General features: G+C 39.1%; 1 protein-coding gene across 2 annotated transcripts in view; it reads right to left on the reverse strand.

Annotated features, from left to right (window-relative positions):
- FRZB (frizzled related protein) overlaps positions 1–23,674 on the reverse strand; it is a 31,775-nt gene continuing 8,101 nt past the window's right edge. Inside the window, exons 2-6 of one of the 2 annotated variants that reach the window (XM_044978484.1) lie at positions 16,668–16,715; positions 8,470–8,535; positions 5,819–6,023; positions 5,462–5,525; positions 1–1,370 (exon numbers count right to left, since the gene is read on the reverse strand). In XM_044978484.1, coding sequence (XP_044834419.1) covers positions 1,260–1,370; positions 5,462–5,525; positions 5,819–6,023; positions 8,470–8,535; positions 16,668–16,715 — 494 coding nt within the window. In that variant the 3' untranslated portion in view covers positions 1–1,259. The remainder of the gene's footprint in view (positions 1,371–5,461; positions 5,526–5,818; positions 6,024–8,469; positions 8,536–16,667; positions 16,716–23,674) is intronic. The other variant, XM_044978486.1, reaches the window with a different exon arrangement.

Consider the following 23,674-nt stretch of genomic DNA (forward strand, 5'->3'; position numbering starts at 1 on the left):
ACAGAAGCCTGGTATTCTACTTACATCATTATACTTTAAAAAAAAAATGATGATTTCAATTTGTTGGCACTGACTAAAAAATTCTATTGAAGGAAGAAAATGAAGGGCTGTTGTTTTTTTTTTGGGCGCGCTGGCATACACTGTGGACGATAATAAATCATGGATTTTAAACGTTCATTTGGTGCAAAAGTCAGGATAAGGTCTCTGACAACTATAATTCTTTTATTAAACATATTTTACTGAGCATTAAACACTGCTGTTTATGTAGGCACAGAAATAAGAATAACACCACAAAATCAAAACGATAAAGTGCAGACCTATTCTGAGAAGCAGGCCTGGTAAGTCAGTCTACTCCTACGATGGGGTGAGGGGAGGAGGGGGAAGGAACTGCCATTACGAGAGCAAGTATATTGTAAATTATGTTGTGAGTTAACAGAACTATACATTTCCCACAAGGATTAAAGCATTTAAGAAGTCCCATGTGTTTTTGTTGTGACAGATGTAAGTTAAGATTTAAACTTACATAGTGGCTTATTTAAGAGTAAGCAAACTGAAGGGTTGTGCTGATTAGACCACCACTTTTAACATGAATCTCTTCCTTAATGCTGATTAGTTTTGGTGGTTTTTGTTTTTTTTTTATTAGATAACTGCAGAGCTAAATATTTAAACTGGTTTTCAGCAGTCAAAATTTCCCTTACCACTTTGCTGCTGCTAACCATTAATTTTGCTCTTCAGCATCTTTCCAGAAGTGCCATATAATTCTTAATTTATGTGTAGCTATGGCCATTATATTTCAGATTAATACATATACATTAAAATAACCCAGTCGCTGCAGCCATGATCAAGCATGTGAGAAAAAGGGACAGGTTCAGAGAAGCTGGGTTAAAGTCACTTTTTTTTTTTTCTTTTAAAAGGTCCTGGTCTGGCCAGATTCCATTCCTATGCTGAAGTCTTTCTCTAAGCAACATGGCCCCACTGATAAAACCACCACCCTGTCTTAACTTCAGTAAATGCGTCCTCCTATTTTTACCTCATAAGGGCAGTTTTCTGCAGTTATTACTGAGATAAAAATATAAATTTTCAGGATTTACACCCCCCCTCCAAAAAAAAGGCAGAAAACGAGGGAAAATAACTAATTAGCTACATGATTTTGTAGTAAACAATAGAATATAACGTGCAATAGTGCAATTTCTCCCTTGCTGCTCCAACAATGCAAGTCTTAATATATAGTCCATTGATTTTTACATAGCTTTTCACATTTAGTTGCGTGTTTGTCGTGGATTACTGTTCTTGCCAGACTTTTGTGCAGAATCGCTTTGTCCAGGCTCATTTTTGCCCTTTCCAGGGTGACGGAGTTTCTGATCCCAGCGCTGTACAATGTAAGCAAACAAAACTAATAAATGAAAGAAAAAAATTTAACTACAACTGCATGTGTTTCAAAATACCCTAAACTCAGATATTTTTACAAAACTAGTTCACAAATTACACTCAAATGCTGCAAAGTACTGGTAATATTTTGAAAAGATGCTGTTACCACCACCAGAAGAGGAAAATGCCAGAGACTTTATAAAATAATAGTGAATGTGACTGAGGCCTAGGCTACACTTGCAAATTTGCAGCGCTGCAGCAGGGTGTGAAAACACACCCTCTCCAGCGCTGCAAATTGCGGCGCTGCAAAGCGCCAGTGTGGTCAAAGCCCCAACGCTGGGAGCGCGGCTCCCAGCGCTGTACGTTATTCCCCACAGGGAGGTGGAGTACGGACAGCGCTGGGAGAGCTCTCTCCCAGCGCTGGCGCTTTGACTACACTTAGCGCTTCAAAGCGCTGCCACGTGCAAGTGTAGCCATAGCCTGAGATTATGAGCAGAAGTAAGGAGTTCTGCCCCAGAGTGCAGAGCATAGTGGCAGGAATGTGGCTACCTAAATGTGTAACTACATAATATTACAGTATGAAATCTACAAATTACAGGGTAAAACAGGTCCTTGTTCTCATGGTCTAGTGACCATATTTCTTAAACCTTTGTTTCTTTAACTGTTTTTTGGTAGAGATGTGCCATTTTAAAGGCTCAAATGTTAGCTACTTACTAAGGCTATGATTCTGCAAGCTGATTTGCACAAACCCTCTTTACTTTAGCAGGGCTCTGTAGTAAGTAGTCAACCTACACGACTCAGCCTGGAGGATAAGGATCCAATCCTAAGAGGTGTTGAGCCCTCTCAACTCTCAGTGAAGTAGTTGGAAGTTGAGGGCACTCAGCACCTCACAGGATCATGCCTTCAAATGCATAGCATGTTATTTACACAAACAGGGGATGAGTGACATTACACACACAGACCTAAGTTATGAATGCCAGGGTAGATTATGGTCAAAACATAGACTTTGAAAAAGTTATTTTACCAAAATGAATGATTTAAAATGTTAATGCATTTTTCTTTCAGTGAAACAAGCTTGGTTCCCCCCACCCCGAGATTGTCCCTAAACATTCCCCTCCACAGGCTTGCAACCCAACCACTGCCGTGTTGAGAATCAGAAAGTGACTATAAACTATAGTAAAACTGTGTCCGTGTTCAAGCTGAAAGAAATACAAGTAGTAATCAAACACCACTGTGAAAAGCACATTAGATTTTAATATCTTATATTTAACTTTACTCATGAAACTAGCTTCATCAAACTCAAAGCCATGCTTGTGCTCAGCAGCCTAAGAACAAACTTATGCACATAATTTATTTGCAGGGTTATTGTCCTCAGGTCTTACTAGAAACCTGAGTAAGGATCTTTTTTCAGTTCGTAAGGGTTTTTAAACTAGTGTGTGGTTTTTTTGGTTTGTTTTTTTTAAACAACTTGACAGTTGACTTGAACTGCTGGCTGCCTAAGAGATCATATTAACATGGAAATGAATGATCAGACACCACGATACAATGACAAGCAAACGTAGCTTATGCTTTTTTTTTTAAATGTAAGTAAAGCCACCTGTGGACCTTTTTAGGAAACCATGATAGAAAAGCAATCAAGTGATTCATAGAGCAGAGCTGGCACGAGGGAACTGTGTGTGGTGTAATAGATGGTAATGAAACTACCAGGGATGTAACAGTCACCAGTAACTGAAGTTACACTAGTATCAGGAAACCAGAACTAAAGTACCAGAGAACAACATGAATTATGTTCTCTGGCACTGGAGTTGAGGAGGATCTACCAGATGAGCATTTAAAACAGGTCACCCCGTCTAATAAAAGGCATATGGATGACAGCTAGACAGAGAAGAATTTCAATGTGTATAAAAAAGTAGGATTTTCTCTGCAATGATCACTAAAACTGAAGAAAATAAGGGGAAACAGACAGACCAGAGATAGACAGCTGCAGCGGCACAGGAGCCGGCAAACAGGGGAGTTTGAGTGGGACTTCTGTTGGAGGAGAAGGTATTTGTAGCTATTTGTATTTGTACCTGTGGAGGCTGGTAGGGGCAGTGTGCTGGGAGAGAAGCTGAGCCCTGATTAGGGGGCAGGGCTTCTCTGACTAGGGGTCCTATAAAGGCAGCCAGTTAGGCAGCGGCATAGACAGCTGCAGTGGCCCAGGAGCCAGCAAACAGAGCTGTAAACAGGAGAGTTTACAGGGGGTGTTTGGGGGAAGACTAAGAGGCAGGCAGAGGAAGGGGAGTGTGCAGTGTTCTAGCAGTGTCTTCGTGCTTGTTGGGGGTTTGTTTTGCTGTGGGTGGTGGTGTTTTGGGTTGGTTTGCGTTTCCCAGATTTACAGGATTTAGATGGGAAGCCTATGACAGATACAGAGGCAGCAGTTGTAGTGACCCAAGCAGTGGAAGACACAATGAAGATGACTGGATGTGGAAGCTGCGACATGTACATGATCCTGGATGGGGCACCTGAAAAGAGTTTTGTCTCCATAAAGTATCGCCTGATAGAGCTGATGGAAGAAAAGATCCGAGGACTATATATATATCAGAGGAATAAATACCAGGGAGGGAGAGGAATTATTTAAGCTCAGTACCAATGTGGACACAAGAACAAATGGATATAAACTGGACACTAGGAAGTTAGACTTGAAATTAGATGAAGGTTTCTAACCATCAGAGGGCCGAAGTTCTGGAACAGCCTTCCAAGGGGAGTAGTGGGGGAAAAAAAGACACATCTGGCTTCAAGACTAAGCTTGATAAGTTTATGGAGGGGATGGTCTAACGGGATAGCCTAATTTTGGCAATTAATTCGTCTTTGATTACTGGCGGTAAATATGCCCAATGGCTTGTGGTGGGATGTTAGATGGGATGGGATCTGAGTTACTACAGAGAATTCTTTCCTGTGTCTGGCTGGTGAGTCTTGCCCACATGCTCAGGGTTTAGCTGATCGCCATATTTGGGATTGGAAAGGAATTTTCCTCCAGGGCAGATTGGCAGAAACCCTGGGGGTTTTTCGCCTCTCTCTGCAGTGTGGGGCATGGGTCACTTGCTAGAAGGTTCTCTGAACCTTGAAGTCTTTAAACCATGATTTGAAGACTTCAATGGCTCAGACACAGGTTTGATACAGGAGTGAGTGGGTGAGATTCTGTGGGCTGCATTGTGCAGGAGGTCAGACTAGATGATCATAATGGTCCCTTCTGACCTTAAAGTCTATGATTCTATAACACACACATGCAAAAAGATGTGGGGAACCTTATTTATGTCAAATCAACATGTTGGAGAAATTGTTTTTAAAATAAACACTTTCCATGTAAAGTGATGTTTTGTAATGGTGCCAAGGTCACCAAAACCATTTGAGGTCTGACGGGTGTCAGATACGAAAGATAACGCTCAGGGGCCAAAGTCTGTGTGGCTGCTTAGCTTGCCCAATCAATCATTCCAGGAATTACAAGATATTAGGGCGAAGCATACATCATTTTTGTGTCTGCTCCAGTTCCTCCCTATTTCTCTATTTTCTTTCAGATAGAAACTCCCACACTTGTATTCCTCCCACGTTCTTTTCCTCCCTCACATATGTCAAATGTTTCCTTAGATGAAGAGCTAAGTCTAGGAGCAAGACCAAGTCTGCACAATTTAGATGAGAACTGTATTTAAACATTTAAAATATGAGACGCACAAGTTTGTAAATGAGGTAAGGCGGCGGCTTGTGAAACCACGTCCTGCCCTTGGCTGTGTGTAGATGGTTCCCACTGAACTGAATAAAAGCTGCATGTATGCATCTAAACGCAGAATTTGGCTGTAGAGCTTAATTCAGATCCTGCTGATTGAAATAAGTGATTCAGGTTTTAATCGCTGCTAAACTTGTATAAATCTGGAGGAACTCCATTGATTTCAGTTATGTTACTCCAAATTTACCTGTGTGTAATGGAATCAGAATCTGACATGTTAACTTTCATGGGTGTAGAATTGGGCCTCATGTATTTTCTCTCTTTTCTTAAAGGTGAGATACAAACACTGTTTCCAATGTCAATTGTTACTAAGATCATGAAACATTGTCTTACCTTTACTTTTTTACCAAGACGATCCTTCCACTTCTCAGCTATGGAGCCTTCTACCAAGAGTAACCTACACATTTCAGATAAGCTGGTTATTTTATTATTGAGGAATGTGTATGCTGTACATAGCAATATACACAACGCTAACGGGATCTGCTCAGAGGGAGAAGAGAGAGAGAGAACCTCATGGCACTCAGCAGTGACAAGACTAGGTAACTCAAAAGCATTGCTCATGAGTTCTGAAGAAAATTCTGCCCAATTTTCTTCAGAGGGAACAATGGTGGCTTCAAAATGAGGTCTCATGGGTGGGCGAGTAGAGCAGGGAAAGTAATTCTTTAAAGAACATTTTAAAGAATAAATTACCTGGAGCGTTCCTCATCTTCATAGCCCATTATAATGTATTCTTCATTGGCACTGAGCGGTGGGCATAGACAGCCAGAGTTTGTGTAAAGGTTAACAGTGTCCTTAGGAATATTCACCAAGGAAGATTTTAGTATCTCCTTTACTTCAACAACTGCGGTGACATCATGACATTTAGTCTTCACCTCCTTCACTTTAGCCCGAATGACTGGGGAAAAGTAACAGAGTAGTTAACAGCAGCAAATAATGTAGGTCACCCCTATGCCATCCTTTGTGACCTGGTGGATTAGTCTTTTGTGTGCTCCTTTATTAAAAGCTCAACTGAACTCCATCTAGATTTTACCCAGAGATTCCTCTCTCCCCTTATTTCTTCACTTTCTCTTCTACCAAGTGTAACATATACATCTCAGGTAGCTCAGTGTATAGAATAGCAATGTAGGTGCTCTGTGCAGGGAATAATTTAGCAATGGGCCTTTCACCTTACTTTCTCTGGGATATATTTTTTTAGCTTTTTTCTTTTATTCCCTCTGTTTTTTAAATACGTAGTTCATACTTCATATTATTTCCTCCTTGTTCATTCATCTAATGCTACAACTTCTTTCTTATTTAGGTTTAGTACAGACACCCACAGCCTTTCACAAAATGGAAAATATATTTGAAAGCTTTATTGTATCATTATCCCTATTGGATGACAGGGCCTTCCCTTTTCTCTTCTTCCTCCAGTGACCCAGCACCAATCTGCTCTGTTTTCCATGAACGCCAATGCTCCTGATCTTGACCTGATGACCTGTCTAATTGTTTCTTCTCTGATCCTATCATTCTCCCATGAACTGCATACTAGGGAAAGTTGCTGTCCAAGGGCAGCAATTTTTCAGGTCTCTCATGGCGACCAATGAGCTGACACTGCATGCAAATCCACAGGTCATACTCCAGGGAGTACTACATCTTGCCCTGTTTTCAAATCATAGAATCTTCCTCCATTTTACATCCAAATTCCTCAGATTCTTAATCTCTTATAACTAGTGCCCCCCCTCCTCCCCCAAAAAAGGCAAAATGGAAGAGATGTAATGAAAAATAGAGAAAATCCATTAACCCATCCCCACTCACTCTCACACACACAGGTTTTCTACCCACAGATATGCTCAGCATTCTCTCAGCTAAGTTAAACACAACTATTCAACAACTCACAGGAGTTATACAGAGGAAAAATTTTACCCAAACTAATCCACTTTCTTAAGACTTTACCACAAAAGCCTACTTTACTTTGGTACTCTTTCTAATGTGTTTCTAGAGGTCTTTACATTCTAAAGAGAGGAATGGTATAACAGAATATAAAGAGAGCCTGTGGTAAGTCATCTTCATTCTCTCCAACACAGCCCCCAAACTGTAGCTGTAGCACACTCAGTGAATCTCTGCCATAGGCAGCTGCACTATCCACTGGAGAATACTCACACCAACCACCACGACATATAAAACCACTAAATGAGGCAGAAAATCATAACCTTGCTGCTTTTCAATGAATACGAGAGTTCATTAATATCATTTAGTAGGATTTATTTTATTGCCGAATTAGTGGATGTCATTTGTATACATATATATACTTAAAAACACTGGTTTAACAATAAAATTGTATTCACTATGTCCTGGTCATGTAAACCCTTTTTCATGAATTCAGTGAAACTAATAGTAGCTACTCGCATGAGTAACAGGTTGCAGATCAACATATTAAGACTTCAAGGGCCCAATTCTGCATTTCTGACTCCTACATGTAATCCTTACTTATGCAAGAAATCTTGTTGACCTCATCAGGTTTATTTGTGTAAGAAAGACTTGTCTGAATAACGGCTGCTGAGTTGGACCCAGGGGATGTTTGAAGAATAGGGAAATCTGGACAGTTCAGGACATAGTCTGAACACCGGGGGGAGGTGTGTATGTGTCACACAGGTGTTACTGACATAACTTGGCCTACAGGAGCCTCATTACCGGCAATGATGTAGGAGAAGGAAAGAACCTAACTTCAATGTCAGATCCCAGGATGAGTTTGGGGGGGATGATACTTAGTAAAAACATCTTTTTGTTTGTAAACTGAGCTAGAAATCAGACAGAGATGAAAGACAGAATCCCACAATGTCATTTTTACCCAGTCACTTTTAAGCCTAGAGACATTTTTCAATGTATAAACACTTAGTATTTTCCTGGAGCCAATGAAATGGCACATCTCATACCTGACTGGGATTTAGGGTGAAACACAGTAACATTGTACAATGACATACACTGGGCTTGCACGTTAATGTTTAAATATTGTTTTTAAAAAAACGGTTTACAGAACATTTTAATCTCAAAAGCTACAACTATGATGTCCTATTACAATACTGACCCACCCTTGCCTCATCCTTCTATGAGTGAATCAAGTTTTGATCTTAAAACATGAAGTAAAAAAAATTTCTCTTTTTGTAGTTACTGCTAATGAATTAACTCAATACAATCAAGCCGAGCAGCTTTCTTAGTACAAATGAGTGTGAACTGATGACACGCTTAGGCAATAGCCCATCATTGTGGAATTTTTTCCTGTTGCATTACTAAATTTAGAGTTCCCTGAAAAACTTAATTTATTCCTTTAAAGGTTTGATATCTAGCCATGCAGCTGTCCTTACCATAGTTATAATTGTTCCGAAGATAGGTCTTCTGGGTAGCTTTAATAGGTTTGCATTTGCAACGCTCTGCAAAAGAGAAAACCTTTGCTTTAGAAGAACAAAGAATTGATTCAAAGACAAACTCTCCCATCCTCCTGCCCACCCCAACTGCCTTTAAAAACAATCAAACAGAGATTGATGGCAATAATTAATGTATACATACATTCAGGTCTTATTAAAAACCTTAGGGTATTATTAATCTCCTCTGCACAAAAACAGTGAAACTGAGCATCACATTGCTGATTTGAGGATATTTACAAAAAGATCAGAGTGGAGCCGAAAGAAAATCAGAATTTCTGTCCTGCAGGAAATTCTGATGTTTCAATATTGGTTTTCATCCCAAATCTGAACAAATAGTTGAAATAGCAATACTCTTAGGAAAGAAAATATTTTAAAAATTGGAAGTGGCAAAATGTTTTCTTTTGAGCCTGTTCAATGTTAAACAGTATTTTCCTATTGTGGCACATTGCCTCATGGGAACTGTAGTTCAGGAGTCACATAGCCTCGTTCTTCCCTGTGGATCAGACTCCCTCCCAAACTACACCTCCCATGATGCATCTGCAGTCGTGGGACTTCCATGATGCACCGCTGAGCCAGTCAGACGAAAGACTGTATTATATCATGGGAGATGATGTCCAGTGAGGGAGCCTAGCCCATAGGAGAGAATGGGGGGGGTGGAATTATAGCTCCCATGAGGCAATGCACCACACTAGGGAAATGAAATTTAATGTTGAACGGACTTGAAACTATACATTTCAGCCAGTTCAACAAACCAACTCAAAATGAGATATTTCATATTTGATTTCCCCAACAGAAAACTGAAAAATTTTGCAGAAATTGCATTTCCTATCAAGAAATCATTTTGATGGAAAATTCCCAATCAACTATCAATCACAGACTAAATTCTGCTTTCAGTTATACTACATCAAACCCAGAATAAATGCACCAGCAAAACTGAGGGCAGGTTGTAGACTCCCTATGACAGTTCTCTCTAGAAGAGTATGAACGTGAAAGCACAAGCAGGGCCAGCACATTTGTTACAAGGACACAATCCCTTTAAGCTCAGGGGCTAATGGCATTTGTAGCCTCCAGACCAGGCACATCATTAAGAAATGTCAGATGACTTAGCATCATGTGACTTCCTAGTGGCTACTGTATAAAGGAATGCTTCTGGCAAAGTCTTGTGAAGGCTGGTTCTGTGGCCATGTAATATGAGGCCTAGAAGATGTCCAGGAAGGCTACCCAGGGGAATAGTCAGTCTTCTCACCTACCATCTTGCTGAAAGGTCTTGTCTGGATGTTGCAAGTGTCTTGTATTATGTTGATCCTGGTTTGAAATCGCCTTGAAGTTAAAGCCAGCACTGAAGAAATGACCTGGGACTGAACTATCAATTGGGCTTTATTTTACCTTCCTTAGTTGGCACGTCTGCCCACTCACTGGCCTACACACGCTACAAAGGACTGAACTAGGATCCAGCTGGAGATTTTGGCTAGTGCTCAGACAATTCTAATCACTGAAATTTTTGCATTTGATCTTTTTATTCTAACATGTACTAAAAAGAATTCTCTCAATAGGTGCCCTAAAGAAATATATGGCTAAAATATAATCAATCTCACTTCCCATCCCACACCAGAAAGGCAAAACAAAGAGCAAATTAAGGTGCTGATCCAGCAAACCTTACTCATGGATGAGACAGACATGACATTTTGTATGTATATACTATAAATATTGGTATGTACAAGGCAATCAGCTTTGTTTGGATACTCTTCCATTTATAATCTGTGTTTTACTTGTCTCAGTATGATCATGATATCTAATGTGAGTTTTTGACACTGACTTTTGTGAGAGCAGTTCCTATGTTTCTACTTCATTCAGGGAAAGAATAAGGGAAGGCTCTTGTAAGTAAATTAACACTTGAAAATTGCATGAATTATAATAAGTAATTGTGGAGTGCTAACTATAACAAATAACTACCCTATGCACTACTGCAGATCATTGGCTTGGGATGGGAGATGTGAGGACGACATTTTTTTTTGGCAAGAACCCTGGGGAAGGGCTCTTTGTAATCATTCCCCTCTCTAGATACCCAGCAAAAAGGAAGGTATAATTCAGCTCATAGAGAATATGCAGAACCCTGTGTACAATAATGAATATGTGGCCACATAATTACCCTTCTATCTGAATTTGCTACACAACTGTGCTCTAGAATCTAAGCTTTCATTATCACAGTGAGGTTACTAGCCCTTCTGGTTGCGAAGATAATTCAAAATATAAACCCATGCAGCGCTGTCTGCCTGAGGTTGCAGAAAGCTGGAAACAATAATACAGGTGGGTACACTTCATTCATTTCAAATAGGTTGCTAACTCAGTCTGGAGCCTTTACTCATAATTTTGCTATCTGAAGAGTTAATTATTGATCATTTTAGCAGAAAAAAATCAAGCTACTTCATTATTTTGGATGTAGTGAAAGTTATTGAGACTTGGTAGAGTGGAGCAGCTAATTGCTGTTGACAGTTGCTGGGGTAAACACCCCCCCCACACACACACACGCCACCAAATTTACAGTACCATCCAGAGCCATACTCAGAGGTAGCTCCCTGCTGGCTCCCCCCACCCCCATCCAGCCTCTCCCCTCCCAGCTCTGCTGTGCCCAATAGAGAATTTCCCCCATTATGTTTGCTAAGCACACAACATTCTACTTCTATTCAGAAATACATAAAGAACATCCTATGAAGTAACAACTGCATCAGTACTCTTACTAGAAACATCATGTTCCAGAAATAGGCATATCCTGTTATTGATCTGTTTTGCCTTCTAGATGAAGCAGCACATGATTCACAGCAGATTAGTAGTCAAATTAGGAACAGAACCCAGGTGCCTTGACTCTCACACTCATGCTTTAAACATCTAACACTGCCTCCCAAGTCATGTATGCATCCTTCAATATTAAAAACAGTAAAACCCAACACAGCTGATTTATATACACTTAAGATCTAAAACAACAGTGCCCATTTCAGATATTTCAGTATAATCTGAAAAGAACAGTTCCAAAAAATAAACTTGTATTTTTGTGCTTTGAAAAAATTAGGAAATTATTGTGTTATTTATTGGGGTTCTCAGTTTATCATTTACTTTGGCTTCAATGTATCCTTATAGTTAAAAACAGAAAATAGTGTATACAGGAAAAAAGAACATTTCAAAGGAAGACTGTTTCTCTTGAATTTCAAAATGTATCCTCAGAAATATATATATCTACACATACACACAGAGAGAGAGAGAGAGAGAGCGCGCGCTACAGAGTTGAGCTTTTCTATGTTACTGTTTTAAAATAAGGCAGAAAAGAAGTAATTTTGGGTTTTCATTAAGCCTATGTGAATTCATGGACACTTAGGCCAAATTATGGCTCATTTTGTGAACAGCCTCAAAACAGGTGCTCATAAAGGGACCAGTTCTGTAACCCTTATTCATGCTAGTTTCACATTTCAAATCCAAACAGAGTCAGACCTGTATCCAGGAGAGTTACCTTAACAACACACTATGTCAATTCCTTAAAATTCCCCTTCTCTGCAGAACTTTATTCCACCACACTAGCAAAACACAAGGTGATTGAAATTGATAGCAATGCCACCTATGGGTTTACACTCCTAAAACAATAACAATCTCAGAAACTGCTTTAATCCAAGGAAAATATTTTACTGTTATTGTCCTAGAATATAATCAATGGGCTTCTCCCTGATCTCACTGAATGTTATTAGATACTATCACTTATCAGCACTTTCAATTTGTAGATTTCAGAGAGTTTTACAAAAGAGGAGCCATTGGTATCCCCTTTAGAAATGGAGAAGCTGAGGCACAGAGAAGTTAAGTGACTTGTTAGGCCAGTTATTAAGTTATCAGTAGAGTTTGAATGAGAACCCAGGTCTCCTGACTCCTATTATGGTGCCCTATCCACTGGATCATGTTGCCTTCAGTGGGAAAATGATGTGTGTATAAAAAGACTTGATTGATTTGATGTCTCTTGCCGGGATGAACCTATGTGAGAGGAAAGATCAAAGGCACGCATATACATACACACACACACCCTGGAGGAGAACCTAGAAGAATTATGCTATTGAAAGGTATAATGTCTCTTAGATTCTAGGGGAGCATGGAGGGTGTGAAGCAGTAGGGAGCGGGGTGGACTGACCTGGGAATGTCATTTAGTTTTACTGGGACTGTCTGCATGGGGCATGGGAGAGCAGGGGATGACTTTAGGTGAGGGACAGTACTTGAGCCTGTAACCTGAGCCAGGAACGGGGGTGGGGCGAGTCGACACCTTTGCAGGGAAACTGGACAAAGGGAGCGGGGAGAGAAGGAGGGAGAGAGAGCCTGCTGAAGGGGTTTTTGGTTTCAGTTTTGGGCTGGCTGGGAAGAGGCAGGGAACCCCAAGTCTGAGGTCTAAGATCCTTGCCCCCCAGAGGGACCTGGCTAAGCGGTCCTGTTTGTACCTACAAGCCCTGCTTGGGACTGTGTTCCTGTTATCTAATAAACCTTCTGTTTTACTGGCTGGCTGAGAGCCACGGTGAATTGCAGGAAGTGGAGGGTGCAGGGCCATGACTTCCCCACACTCCATGACAGAGGGAAACACCCCTTTCTATACATGTGTAACTGCAATAGACAGTTATCCCCCATCTTGTTGTGCAGGAGTATGGGATGTGACCCTGCCCACACTCTATCTAGCCATTCTCCTCTGGAGCTGCTAGAGCTACTGACAATGCTCCGCCTACCTTCCCTCTAACACCTAGGGCACTGGGAACCAAAGGGCAGCTAGACCCCTAACTCCACTGGGAAAGCAATGAAACATTCAATTTTTAAGAAAAAGTCAGTGGGAGTTAGGGGCCTATGTGCCATTTGTGCCTGTGAAAATGTTCCCCTACAAATATATAGGGGCTTTTAAAAATAAAAATATATAAAATATGTCACTCCCATAAAACCTGGTTGTATTACCGATTAATATAAGTTCTCAAAGCTGGCAAAAGTTTCACTGAAAAAATAATAAAATCTGGAGAAACTTCTAAGCAACTTTAAGAGCATCTGATGAAATAGACAAGAATGTAGTTTCTAGCCAAGGAAGGGGAAAAAAATTATTTACATGCAGACTTGGAGGCAAGATTTTGCCAATTGACTTTGCCAGGGATAAGAGCTGCTTTGAGTAGATTTAACATGCTGACATTACTTACAGGCAACAATACACACAACTATTTGCAATATCCTTTATCATCATACAGAATGTCCAGTCCTGAATTTTTTAAAACACTTCATTGTAATACAACTTACAAAGGGTCTATTTACAATGGTGAAAGGACAAAAGCTGTTTTACTGAACATATAAACAAAGCAAATATTAAAAAATAATGCTCTTTTCTCGTGGGATTAAATTATATTTGTCAACTGAAAAAAAATGTACTATATTGAGACTCAAAATGTGATTCTACACTAAAAAAATATTCAGCTTATTCTTCAGAGCTGCTCCCTGGGTGTTTTCACAATCATATCTGCTTTCTTTAGTAATGTATATTTTTATTGCTTTTCACTCCTATTAGTCCAACAGAGCCAACACAGCTAAAATAATTTAAACTGGACTCTATTTTTTCTTGCCACATCACAACAAAACTGTTTAAATTCCAAGCAGTTAAATTTGGGTGACCACAATGAAGACAATGAGATTGGCACTGAAGCAATTTAGGGCCAGCAAAATATTTCATTACTGATGGTGCAACATGACAAGGAAAGTAAACAGCTTGACCTTCAGATCCCACAAGTTTGCAAGACTCGTTATTTAAAAAAAAAATCTTTTTACTTATAAACTGAGCATATCTGATATGAAAATCAGTGAGACACAACAAACATGCATCATATAATGTTCTTTTAACAGTAATTGGTAAGCACAAAACTGCATTTAGACTATGCAAAGATCATTTTTGCTTGTTTTAGAGTTAAGTGATTTTACATTTGGGCATCTACAGTTATTCACCTAAATCCAGAGTTAGGTGTTTAAAGCAGCCTGATTATTATAGACTTTAAGGTCAGAAGGGACCATTATGATCATCTAGTCTGACTTCCTGCACAACGCAGGCCACAGAATCTCACCCACCCACTCCTGTAACAAACCCCTAACCTATGTCTGAGTTACTGAAGTCCTCAAATTGTGGTTTGAAGACCTCAAGCTGCAGAGAATCCCCCAGCAAGTGACCCGTGCCCCACGCTGCAGAGGAAGGCGAAAAACCTCCAGGGCCTCTGCCAATCTTCCCTGGAGGAAAATTCCTTCCCGACCCCAAATATGGCGATCAGTTAAACCCTGAGCATGTGGGCAAGACTCACCAGCCAGCACCCAGAAAAGAATTCTCTGCAGTAACTCAGATCCCATCCCATCTAACATCCCATCACAGACCACTGGGCATACTTACCTGCTGATAAGCACCTCTTACAAAAGTGCAGTTAGTAACTTAAATGTGGATTTAGCTGCCTAACTTTAGATGCCCGAGTCTGAACCTTTTGGCCGATGTGATTTGACCAGCAGCCAACAAGAAGTTATTGGCACAAATGTTAATAGAATCCAGGAGCTCTGACTGTCATTCCCCAGCTCTAATTCTCAGGCAATACTTCCATATCAAATCTATCCATATGGGGCAATTCAATTTTCTTTTTCCCTGTATTACCTAAGAATGGTGGTCAACTCAAAGGGATTAAATCACTTCTGACACAAAAACAAGACAATGGGAGGCTCAGTGGAGTGAAAAGTCATGGATTCATAGTGTGAAATCCTGATCCTATTAAAGTCAATGGGAGTTTTTCTCTTGACTTCAATGGGGTCAGTATTTCACCCATAAGTTTTAAGGCCAGAAGGGACCATTATGATCAGCTCATCTGACCTCCAGAGTAATGTCAAAAATGGTGGTTGCTGGTAGATTTAATTAAACTTAATAGAAGAAAATTACACAGAAAAATTATTTGCAGCGATTTGTAATGTATTTTGCTGTAAAGTAAAACAAAACAAATTTTCCTTTCTTTTCTTAACAAAGCCCAAACAGGCTACTTAAGATTAACCCCATTTGACTGAAATTAATAAATCAGTTAATAAAAAAAGATGCATTAAAACAACAACAACAACTTTTTAGATCTTTGCTCCAACTCTAGAAATTTCTGAAGTAAAGAAAAAAATTAAAGTTTACAGTATTTACAGGTCAGAAGGGACCATCATGATCATCTAGTCTGACCTCCATGTACCCATGACTAATTCAAATTATAATTTACTCAGGTATATGCTTTATATACTGTACAAGAAAAATTCTACCACTTTGCTCTACAGTTTCAAGGTCTGAAAAGAGAGACTGCTGGCATTTCAGCAGAGTGCTATATACACTGGGCTTGATTCACCACTGTTTCACTCCAGTAAATTAATAGAGGTCCTCCAACATAAAACTGGACACAGTAGTGAATTGGGCCCTATATAATACAAAGAAGCATCAGAGTAATTTGTAAGGAATCTGATTCACTAGAGATTTGCATGCTGAACAATGCACACTGGGTCTAACATATGTGGCACTGTTGATTTTTCTTTCCAATGCCAAAATGTGAAGAGAAGTGTTGTCCATTGCATTAGCATGCTGTAATGTAATATGTCATTCACCTGTTCAGGCCAATGATTCGAAGTAACAAATGTACTTCTAAACACTGAATTTCCAGCTTGTGTGAAAAAATAATTAGTAGGAAGATGACTTCCAGATTTGCAGTATCTGAGCAGCAAACCAAATCATATTTCTATAGTATGGAATGACACAATGAAAGTGGAAAGCACAATAAGGGCTCAATCCTAACACAGACAGGACCTCCCCTGAAATCAGTAAAGTCCTTTTGACCTGAAGGAAGTTTTGCCTGGATAAAAGCATCAGAATCAGACCCTAGAAAAATACTCAAAGTGAAATTCACCACCTAAATCCAACTTTCATCCTCCCTGAATGTCTTATTGCACATGTAACTCTCATAGCAAACATACAGTGTACAAAAAATTGAGACAACACAGCAATATATGCATCATTAAATACTGGTCTTATTTAAAAGTTAAAAGAATTTGAAAGAAGATAACTTATTAAAACAGTTATATATAAAAAATGTACTCACCATTGCCGGAGCCTCTACAGTTGCCATTATTAGAATCCATAGGGAAATCTGGTATGGATTCGTAAAATATGTAAAGAAATGTTAGTATTTTTAATATTGATTATTTCAATACAGCCACATTAAAATTGCTTAATTTTTCTCTAATATTTAGTATATTAAAATGTAAGACCCTATTAATGAAAAAGAGGTTGCATCGTTTTAGAGTCCTCTCCTGTTCCTATTGAAATCAGTCTGAATTTTGTCTTTTAGCAGGCACCTAATGTTACATGCTGAAGCGGCCTCTACATTATTTATAGTTCACAATAGAAACTGTCGAATTTCCATTGGTGATGGTGCACAGAGTAGCAGGATCTATACAAGAATGGAAATACATGTCAATTCAGACATGAGTTTAGGGCAATTCTGAAATGTACATATACTGCTTCTCTACTCAGTTGGATGCCTGAGGACAATTCAACTTTGATTTCCTCAGTAACAAAAAACAAACCAATCACAATCCTGTCACTGAAGGGAAAGCCGAGATAAGCATTTCAGTTTTCCCCCCTTAAAAATGTTCTGATTATTTTGTGAGAGAGATAAGGAATAGTGGTAGTGGGGAGGTCATGATGCCCAATTTCCAAAGAACTGCATTTGGGGACATTCTAAATTGAGAATATGTGCCAAATCAAGATTCTTATTTTCAAATCTATTATTTTTAAACACCACCAAAGTTTACATGATTTATATGCACGTCTTGTTAATAAAAATATATTAGCTGTTGCATATTATTCTCTACAAAGAAGAAAAACTGAAGGAATATATATATATATATATATATATATATATATATATATATATATATACATACACACATACACACACACACATAGCAACATAGACAGACACCCACCCAACCTTGCAATTGGATCAATGTGGTTTTGTTTGCACGGAGCCCCATGGAAGTTGATGAGGCTCAGTATGGGTGCAAGGGTCCCATTATGGTGAATTCAACTGCAATATCAGGGCCATACGTTTTATTTACAAATGACATATGTGCGTGTTTGTGTGCACATGCGCATGTGCCTAAATATGGATTTAAGAGCCTAACTTTAGGCACTCATTTAAAAAAAAGTCTTGTATGTATGTATATATCTCTATCTCTATCTATATGTATCTATCTTATTTCCTTAGCGTATATTTATACCTTGTACAGCATGCAATATACTTTACATAGGTGGATAAAAGACATGTAGGATGAATGTAGATTTTCAAATATCACTGGTTTATTTCACTAAAATAGTAAACTTGGCAAACCCGAGACTTCAGCATCAAACATCTGTATCAGTGCAGTATGCATAAGGGTTCAGGAAATGTCCTAGCATTCCAGGGCAGAATCCTCTCCTTGACAATGGCCAAAAACGGTTTGCCACATACAGAAGTACTGACCTCCCCCGCATAATGCATTTAACTTTACAGTATTGCAGTAGGGAAGAAATTTCTTCCTGATGTTAGCTTATTCTTCAACTACAACTTATGCTGTGAAGCATAGTACTTGTCATTTTTATTCCAACCAGTAAAATTTCAGCTACTATTCTTATTCATGTTATCTGAGACTTTTCTTGAATCTTGCTAAGCTGTTCACTTCAAATAGCATCTAGAGGTGTGAACTCTACAGATTATACATGGCTTTTTAAAAAGTGTTTCCTATTATCCAATTTAATTGTGTCCTTTTAATTTTCTCAAGTATTTTCTTAACCTTTTATTATAGGACAGGATAAAAGGTATAATCCATATGGCCTTCTTCAAGCTTGTTATTTTCTTATATAGAGCTATCATATTTCCTCTTATTTTTCACCTTTCCAAACTCCAGTAAATAGTCTGGGACCTAGCTGTGCTTCCTTATTCAGTACGTTGAATCGTGGCCTCTTTGGACCTGTGGCAGTTGTTTCTGACTCTCCTATTGTTACTACCAGTCTGATACTCCCCTCAGCAATTTCCATTACTAGAAATCCTGTGAACTCTTAAAGAAATCTACAAAATGCCCATAAACTGGATCTTTCTTACACATTCACAGCAGCCTGAACTATAGCTTACCCCTGTAACCTCTGTTGGTTTTTCCAGCCCTGCAGACTTGTCTGTTTCATAATGGGTAACAAGGGAACAGAAACAGAATCAAAAAGAGGGACGAAGAGAAGGAAAAAGAGAGAGAGAGAATCTAGCCAGCAAAGAAAGTAAAAAAGGAACATCATGGGCAGCGTTTTTCATATCTTCATTCCCAAGGAGGGGTTATGGAAGAAAAAATAAGCAGCACTAAAATACACTCTCCAAAGTAAAGAAATGAAGATTTCCTTAAACCAACCAAAGCCCCAGCTCCAACGTCGCCTGAACATTTGAGTGCTTGCATTTCACATTGAGATCTGGATCTGAATTTTTAGCTTGAGCCCATCTCCACGTTAAAAACATTTTTTATTATAGTGATCATGTGACAGGCTTATATGCAGTGACACCTCTGGATTACAAACACTTCCACTTCCTTCAGTCTTTTTAAATGGAAGTGGAAGAACCCCTCTTAAAATTTAAATTGCACTCAAAAAACAAATTCCAGAGAATTTTATTATTAATAATTTACACAATGCAGTAAATTCATATGACACTAGTTTAGATCCTGCTACTGGATCTGCTCTAGCACCTCCCTGCAGCTGAGCAAAGTGCCATTGACATCAGTGGTGTTATAAGTAGGATAAATTTCAGAATGGGAATATTTTTCAATAGCTTTAGGAACTGTGAACCAAATGCACAGCTGGGATATATCAGTTTAGCTCCAGTGTAGTCAGTAGAGCTACACCAGTTTACACAAGCTGAGGATCTGGCCCTATTATCTAGTAAAATATAAAAAAACTTTGGGGTTGAGAAACAGTTATGCATGTTGTGTATAGCAACCCCAACACAAAGCCCAAACCCACATAAATGAAAAATTAAGCCACCTAACACCTCCACCCACAGTACACCTTAGCATGACCACACCTGTCATACTCTGCCATCTTAACTCAGCTCCATTTTCAGCCTTGGGCATGCTCTCGTTTACCAGTTTATTTTTCTCCTCCCCCAGCGCTAGTAGTTATGGATGTTTGTTGTGCTGGCAGAGGTTAATTTGGGAAAGGGTTACGTGTAGAAAGGCAATTATAGGGGGTGATGTAAAAGTCTGGCAACCCTAATGGGCAGAGTTAAGGTTGTAGTGTATGGTCTTACTATTACCACACACCATAGATGTGTGTCTATGGGAGGAGGAGAAGAGGATATACAGTACATTATTAGGTGGCTTAACTTTTCATTTCCTTGTTTTGATGAGTTTGAGAGAGGCACGTTGTGTGTGTAGCAACCCCAACTGCTTCACAAGGAAGATTTTTGTGTATTCATCTCAATTTATTTAATGCTTATTTAGGGTGGGCATTGGACAAGTGGGGGGATGATATGTGCGGCTTAAAGTACAGTGGGAGAACATTTGATCCCTTCTCTGTTGTAGAATACATTCTGACACAACAGTCTAGCTTCTCATAAAGAAGGCTTTATGTGCTCCTGGTCTTCATCCAATAGGTTTGCATGCAGCTCTCCCACCTCTCCGTCAACCAGTCACACTTGGAGATGCCCAGTCAGTCAGACTTCTGTGCACCCAGCATTCCCTGTCAATCAAGCTTTAGTACACTGAGCCCCAATAATCAGGTTTCTGTGTAACCTGACCCAATCTATTTAGTTTGCACCTAGCATCCATTAAGTTTACGTGCACTGTGCACAAACTTTTATTCATAATGCAAATAATGGTTTAAAACATTTGTTAAAAAGAACCAAAATAAATAAATAAAAACACTCTCCCTGTGGCCCTCAGGATCTACCTCTCTACCAAGTTTTGTCCAGACTTCTGACAATGATAAACAGCAGGCCTGCCAAGGGAAAAATTTAGCACAAGCCCAAATTCAAAGGCTATTAACAAATTTGTTATGAAACACCAAATAAAAACTGCATAAAAAATTCAAAGGCCTAAAAATTAACTCTGTGTGAAATTTCACATCAATCTGCTAACAACTTTTAGAGAAAAACAAGAATTGATGCCCCATTTTAAGGCCGTTTTAGAACACAAGCCAGTAGGCGCCTCTATAAGACAATATAGTAATAAACAGAACCATGTCTTGAAATAACATTTGATAGTAAACGAAGACTATATGAGTTCCAAAGGAAAAGTGTAATCTCATTTATGTTCGAGACATGCAAAGCACAGACAAATCACAAATCTTCTCTGAACAAATGCAGACTCTTATCACTGCCAGAAACCGACAATGCTATGCTTTCAAAAACAACGGCCTTGTTATAAGGATCCCTGATCTTTCCTACAGCCCGTTCTACCAAATCCATTTTCAGCGGAAAACTGCAAAAATAATTGAAAAAGAGTATAACATAAGACAACAATTCAAGGGCCAAAGAGTGGGAGGAAAGGTTTGAAAAGCGGAGACAGAGAGAGGTGATTTGGTAGAAAACTTTGTTGTGAATAAACAACCTGTTATGGCTACAGGAAAATCCAAGCATAATGTGATCCTGATTATTATTGCAATTAAAATGACATTGAGCAGCCTTACAGAAGCCATTTCAGGAACTCTGCTGGAAACAGCAAAGTCAAACTGAGGGGTTGTTGTCTGGGGACTTTCTTCAGTTCCTTTGATGAGATGGGAACATTCCTCAGCACTGCTGACTAAGAAATCCCTCAATGTGAATTAATTTAGTTTTAATTATCTACTTCAGATATTTATTGTTCTTTAATGTATCTTCTTTAACTGCAAAATATTTGCATTGTACAAGTACTTCAGGATAGGGCATTACGTCATCTCTGAACTAAAAACGACAGAACAACTTTCAAGGTAACAGATCTGTCCTTAGATTCACACAGTGAATCCTGACTCCGGTATTCTGCTTAGATCTTCCACTGAGTCAATGGCAGTTCTATGTGTTAAGATCCACCAGCAGTATCCAACAGAAGAATTTTGCATTTCATATGAAAATTAAAAATGTCTAGCTTTATTCACTTAAAATGATCACAGCCTTAGGTGGCACTTAACTCCACAAATCTTGACTTTGCACATAGATTATCAATACATACACCACAAAAGCCATTTTTCCTACAGTTCATGCTATTGATATATTAGAGAGAGGCACTATACGGTCACCAGCAGCAACACTGTTAGTAAGGTTTAGAATTCTCTCTTCTTTAGCTCACAACTTTCTCAAAATGTCTCTTGTAAGGCTGGAAATATACATGTTCAGCTTATAAGTGAATATTTTTTCTGAAACTAAGAAAATGGTTTACTTGCATTTTTTATGCAGAGGACTAAAAAAATGACAACTTAAAAATGACAAATCTGACATGTACATAGTCTTCCCTGAGAAATGTGTGGTTTGTTACATGCAAAATACTGCCCTAACTTATACACTTGTACAATTTCACTGAAGTCCATGGAGCTGTGCAAAGTATGTTCTGAGCTGAATTTGACCTTAAATCTGGAAACAATTGGATTGGAAATAACAGAGCTAATAACATTTGCAAATAGTTATAATGAGCACGAACAGTTAATGCTTTTACTTATGTTTTAAGTGCTGCTAGTACCGGGGTGATGGAACAATTTTTGTAGTGGGGGTGCTGCTGCTGGAACCGTGGATTTAGTGTTTGTTGTTACTACTTCAAGCCAGGGGGTGCAGCAGCACCACTGCTGCTAGATACATATCTTTGTGTGGGTTTACACACCTAGAGGGACATAGGAAGGAGAGAAGGAAGACTTAACTGAAGCTAGTGTTTCTCCACCTAGCCAATGAGACACAAAATATGTTTTACTCTGACCACAGAATCCCTAAAATAAAAAATAAAAAGGGGGGTGGGAGGCGCAATACAGCAAAGAGTCTCAGACTTCCAATCAGGTGCGCCGTAGTAAACTGATCCTAGCATTTGTTTTACTTGCTTTACGTTCTGTGTTTCCTTCCCTCCTCCCCACACCCAATCTCACCAAGGGCATCACAACCTTCAAGCCATGTTTTTATTTCCTTGTACTACTGGGTGTCCATTCTACAATGCTCCTCTTCTGGGCTAAATGGACAAAGTTTAATCAGCCTGGGGAAGCCCTTCCTTTGATCTACTCTTGTCTACTCTCCTCTCCAAATGCAGAAATTCACACGTACCTTGACACTGCTCAAGAGTCCACTGATGTGATAGGCAATACATGGACCACCATTTAGGGGAATGGTTTCAGCTTCCATATGGAAACGAAGTAGAGTATAACTGGAAAATATATTATGAATGCTACAAGAATGCTCCAAAATAATTTAAGGACCTTGCCCCTTCATGATGGATGCAAGTAAAGCCAAGAATTAAATATAGTATTTCTCTGAAATATTCAAAAACAGCATAGCAATCAACCTACTCTAATCACATATAATCAAAGTAACTGTTTTGACTGAAGCATAATTCAAGACTCGGCAAAGAAAATATCCATATCTTCAAAGTTACACTTCCATGTCCTGCAGGTGCACCATGACACAGAATTTTTCTTTTTTAACAACTACATTCCTGCCATTTCACATAAACATCTCCCAGTTTATAAACTGGACGTTTCCAGAGATAAATGTTCAGCTAGCCTAAACCAACTCTTATTTTGCAAGTGCCCCTTTCTATCTGCTGTCGTTCTATTGTTAATATTCGTTCAGAAAAGCATCCCTATTCGGGACTTCAGCACTGTCATACATAGGGACAGACATAAGCACATCCTTAGGTATTTTCTTCAGTCAGGTCTTTAGCACTGACAACATATTTGATGCTGCACTGTATACAAAAATAAAGACAATTCCTGCCTTCAAGCCCTTGGAATCCAAAAAGCATGACACACAGGTGGCAGGTCACACTGAGTAATCCAGTGGTGGGGAGGACCTGGTCATTTGTTTGTTTGTTTTTAAATGTTTGTAAACTCACATCTTGCAGGCTTTGCAGAATAAAT

This window comes from Mauremys mutica, chromosome 10, assembly GCF_020497125.1.
Source record: "Mauremys mutica isolate MM-2020 ecotype Southern chromosome 10, ASM2049712v1, whole genome shotgun sequence".
Lineage (NCBI taxonomy): Eukaryota > Metazoa > Chordata > Testudines > Geoemydidae > Mauremys > Mauremys mutica.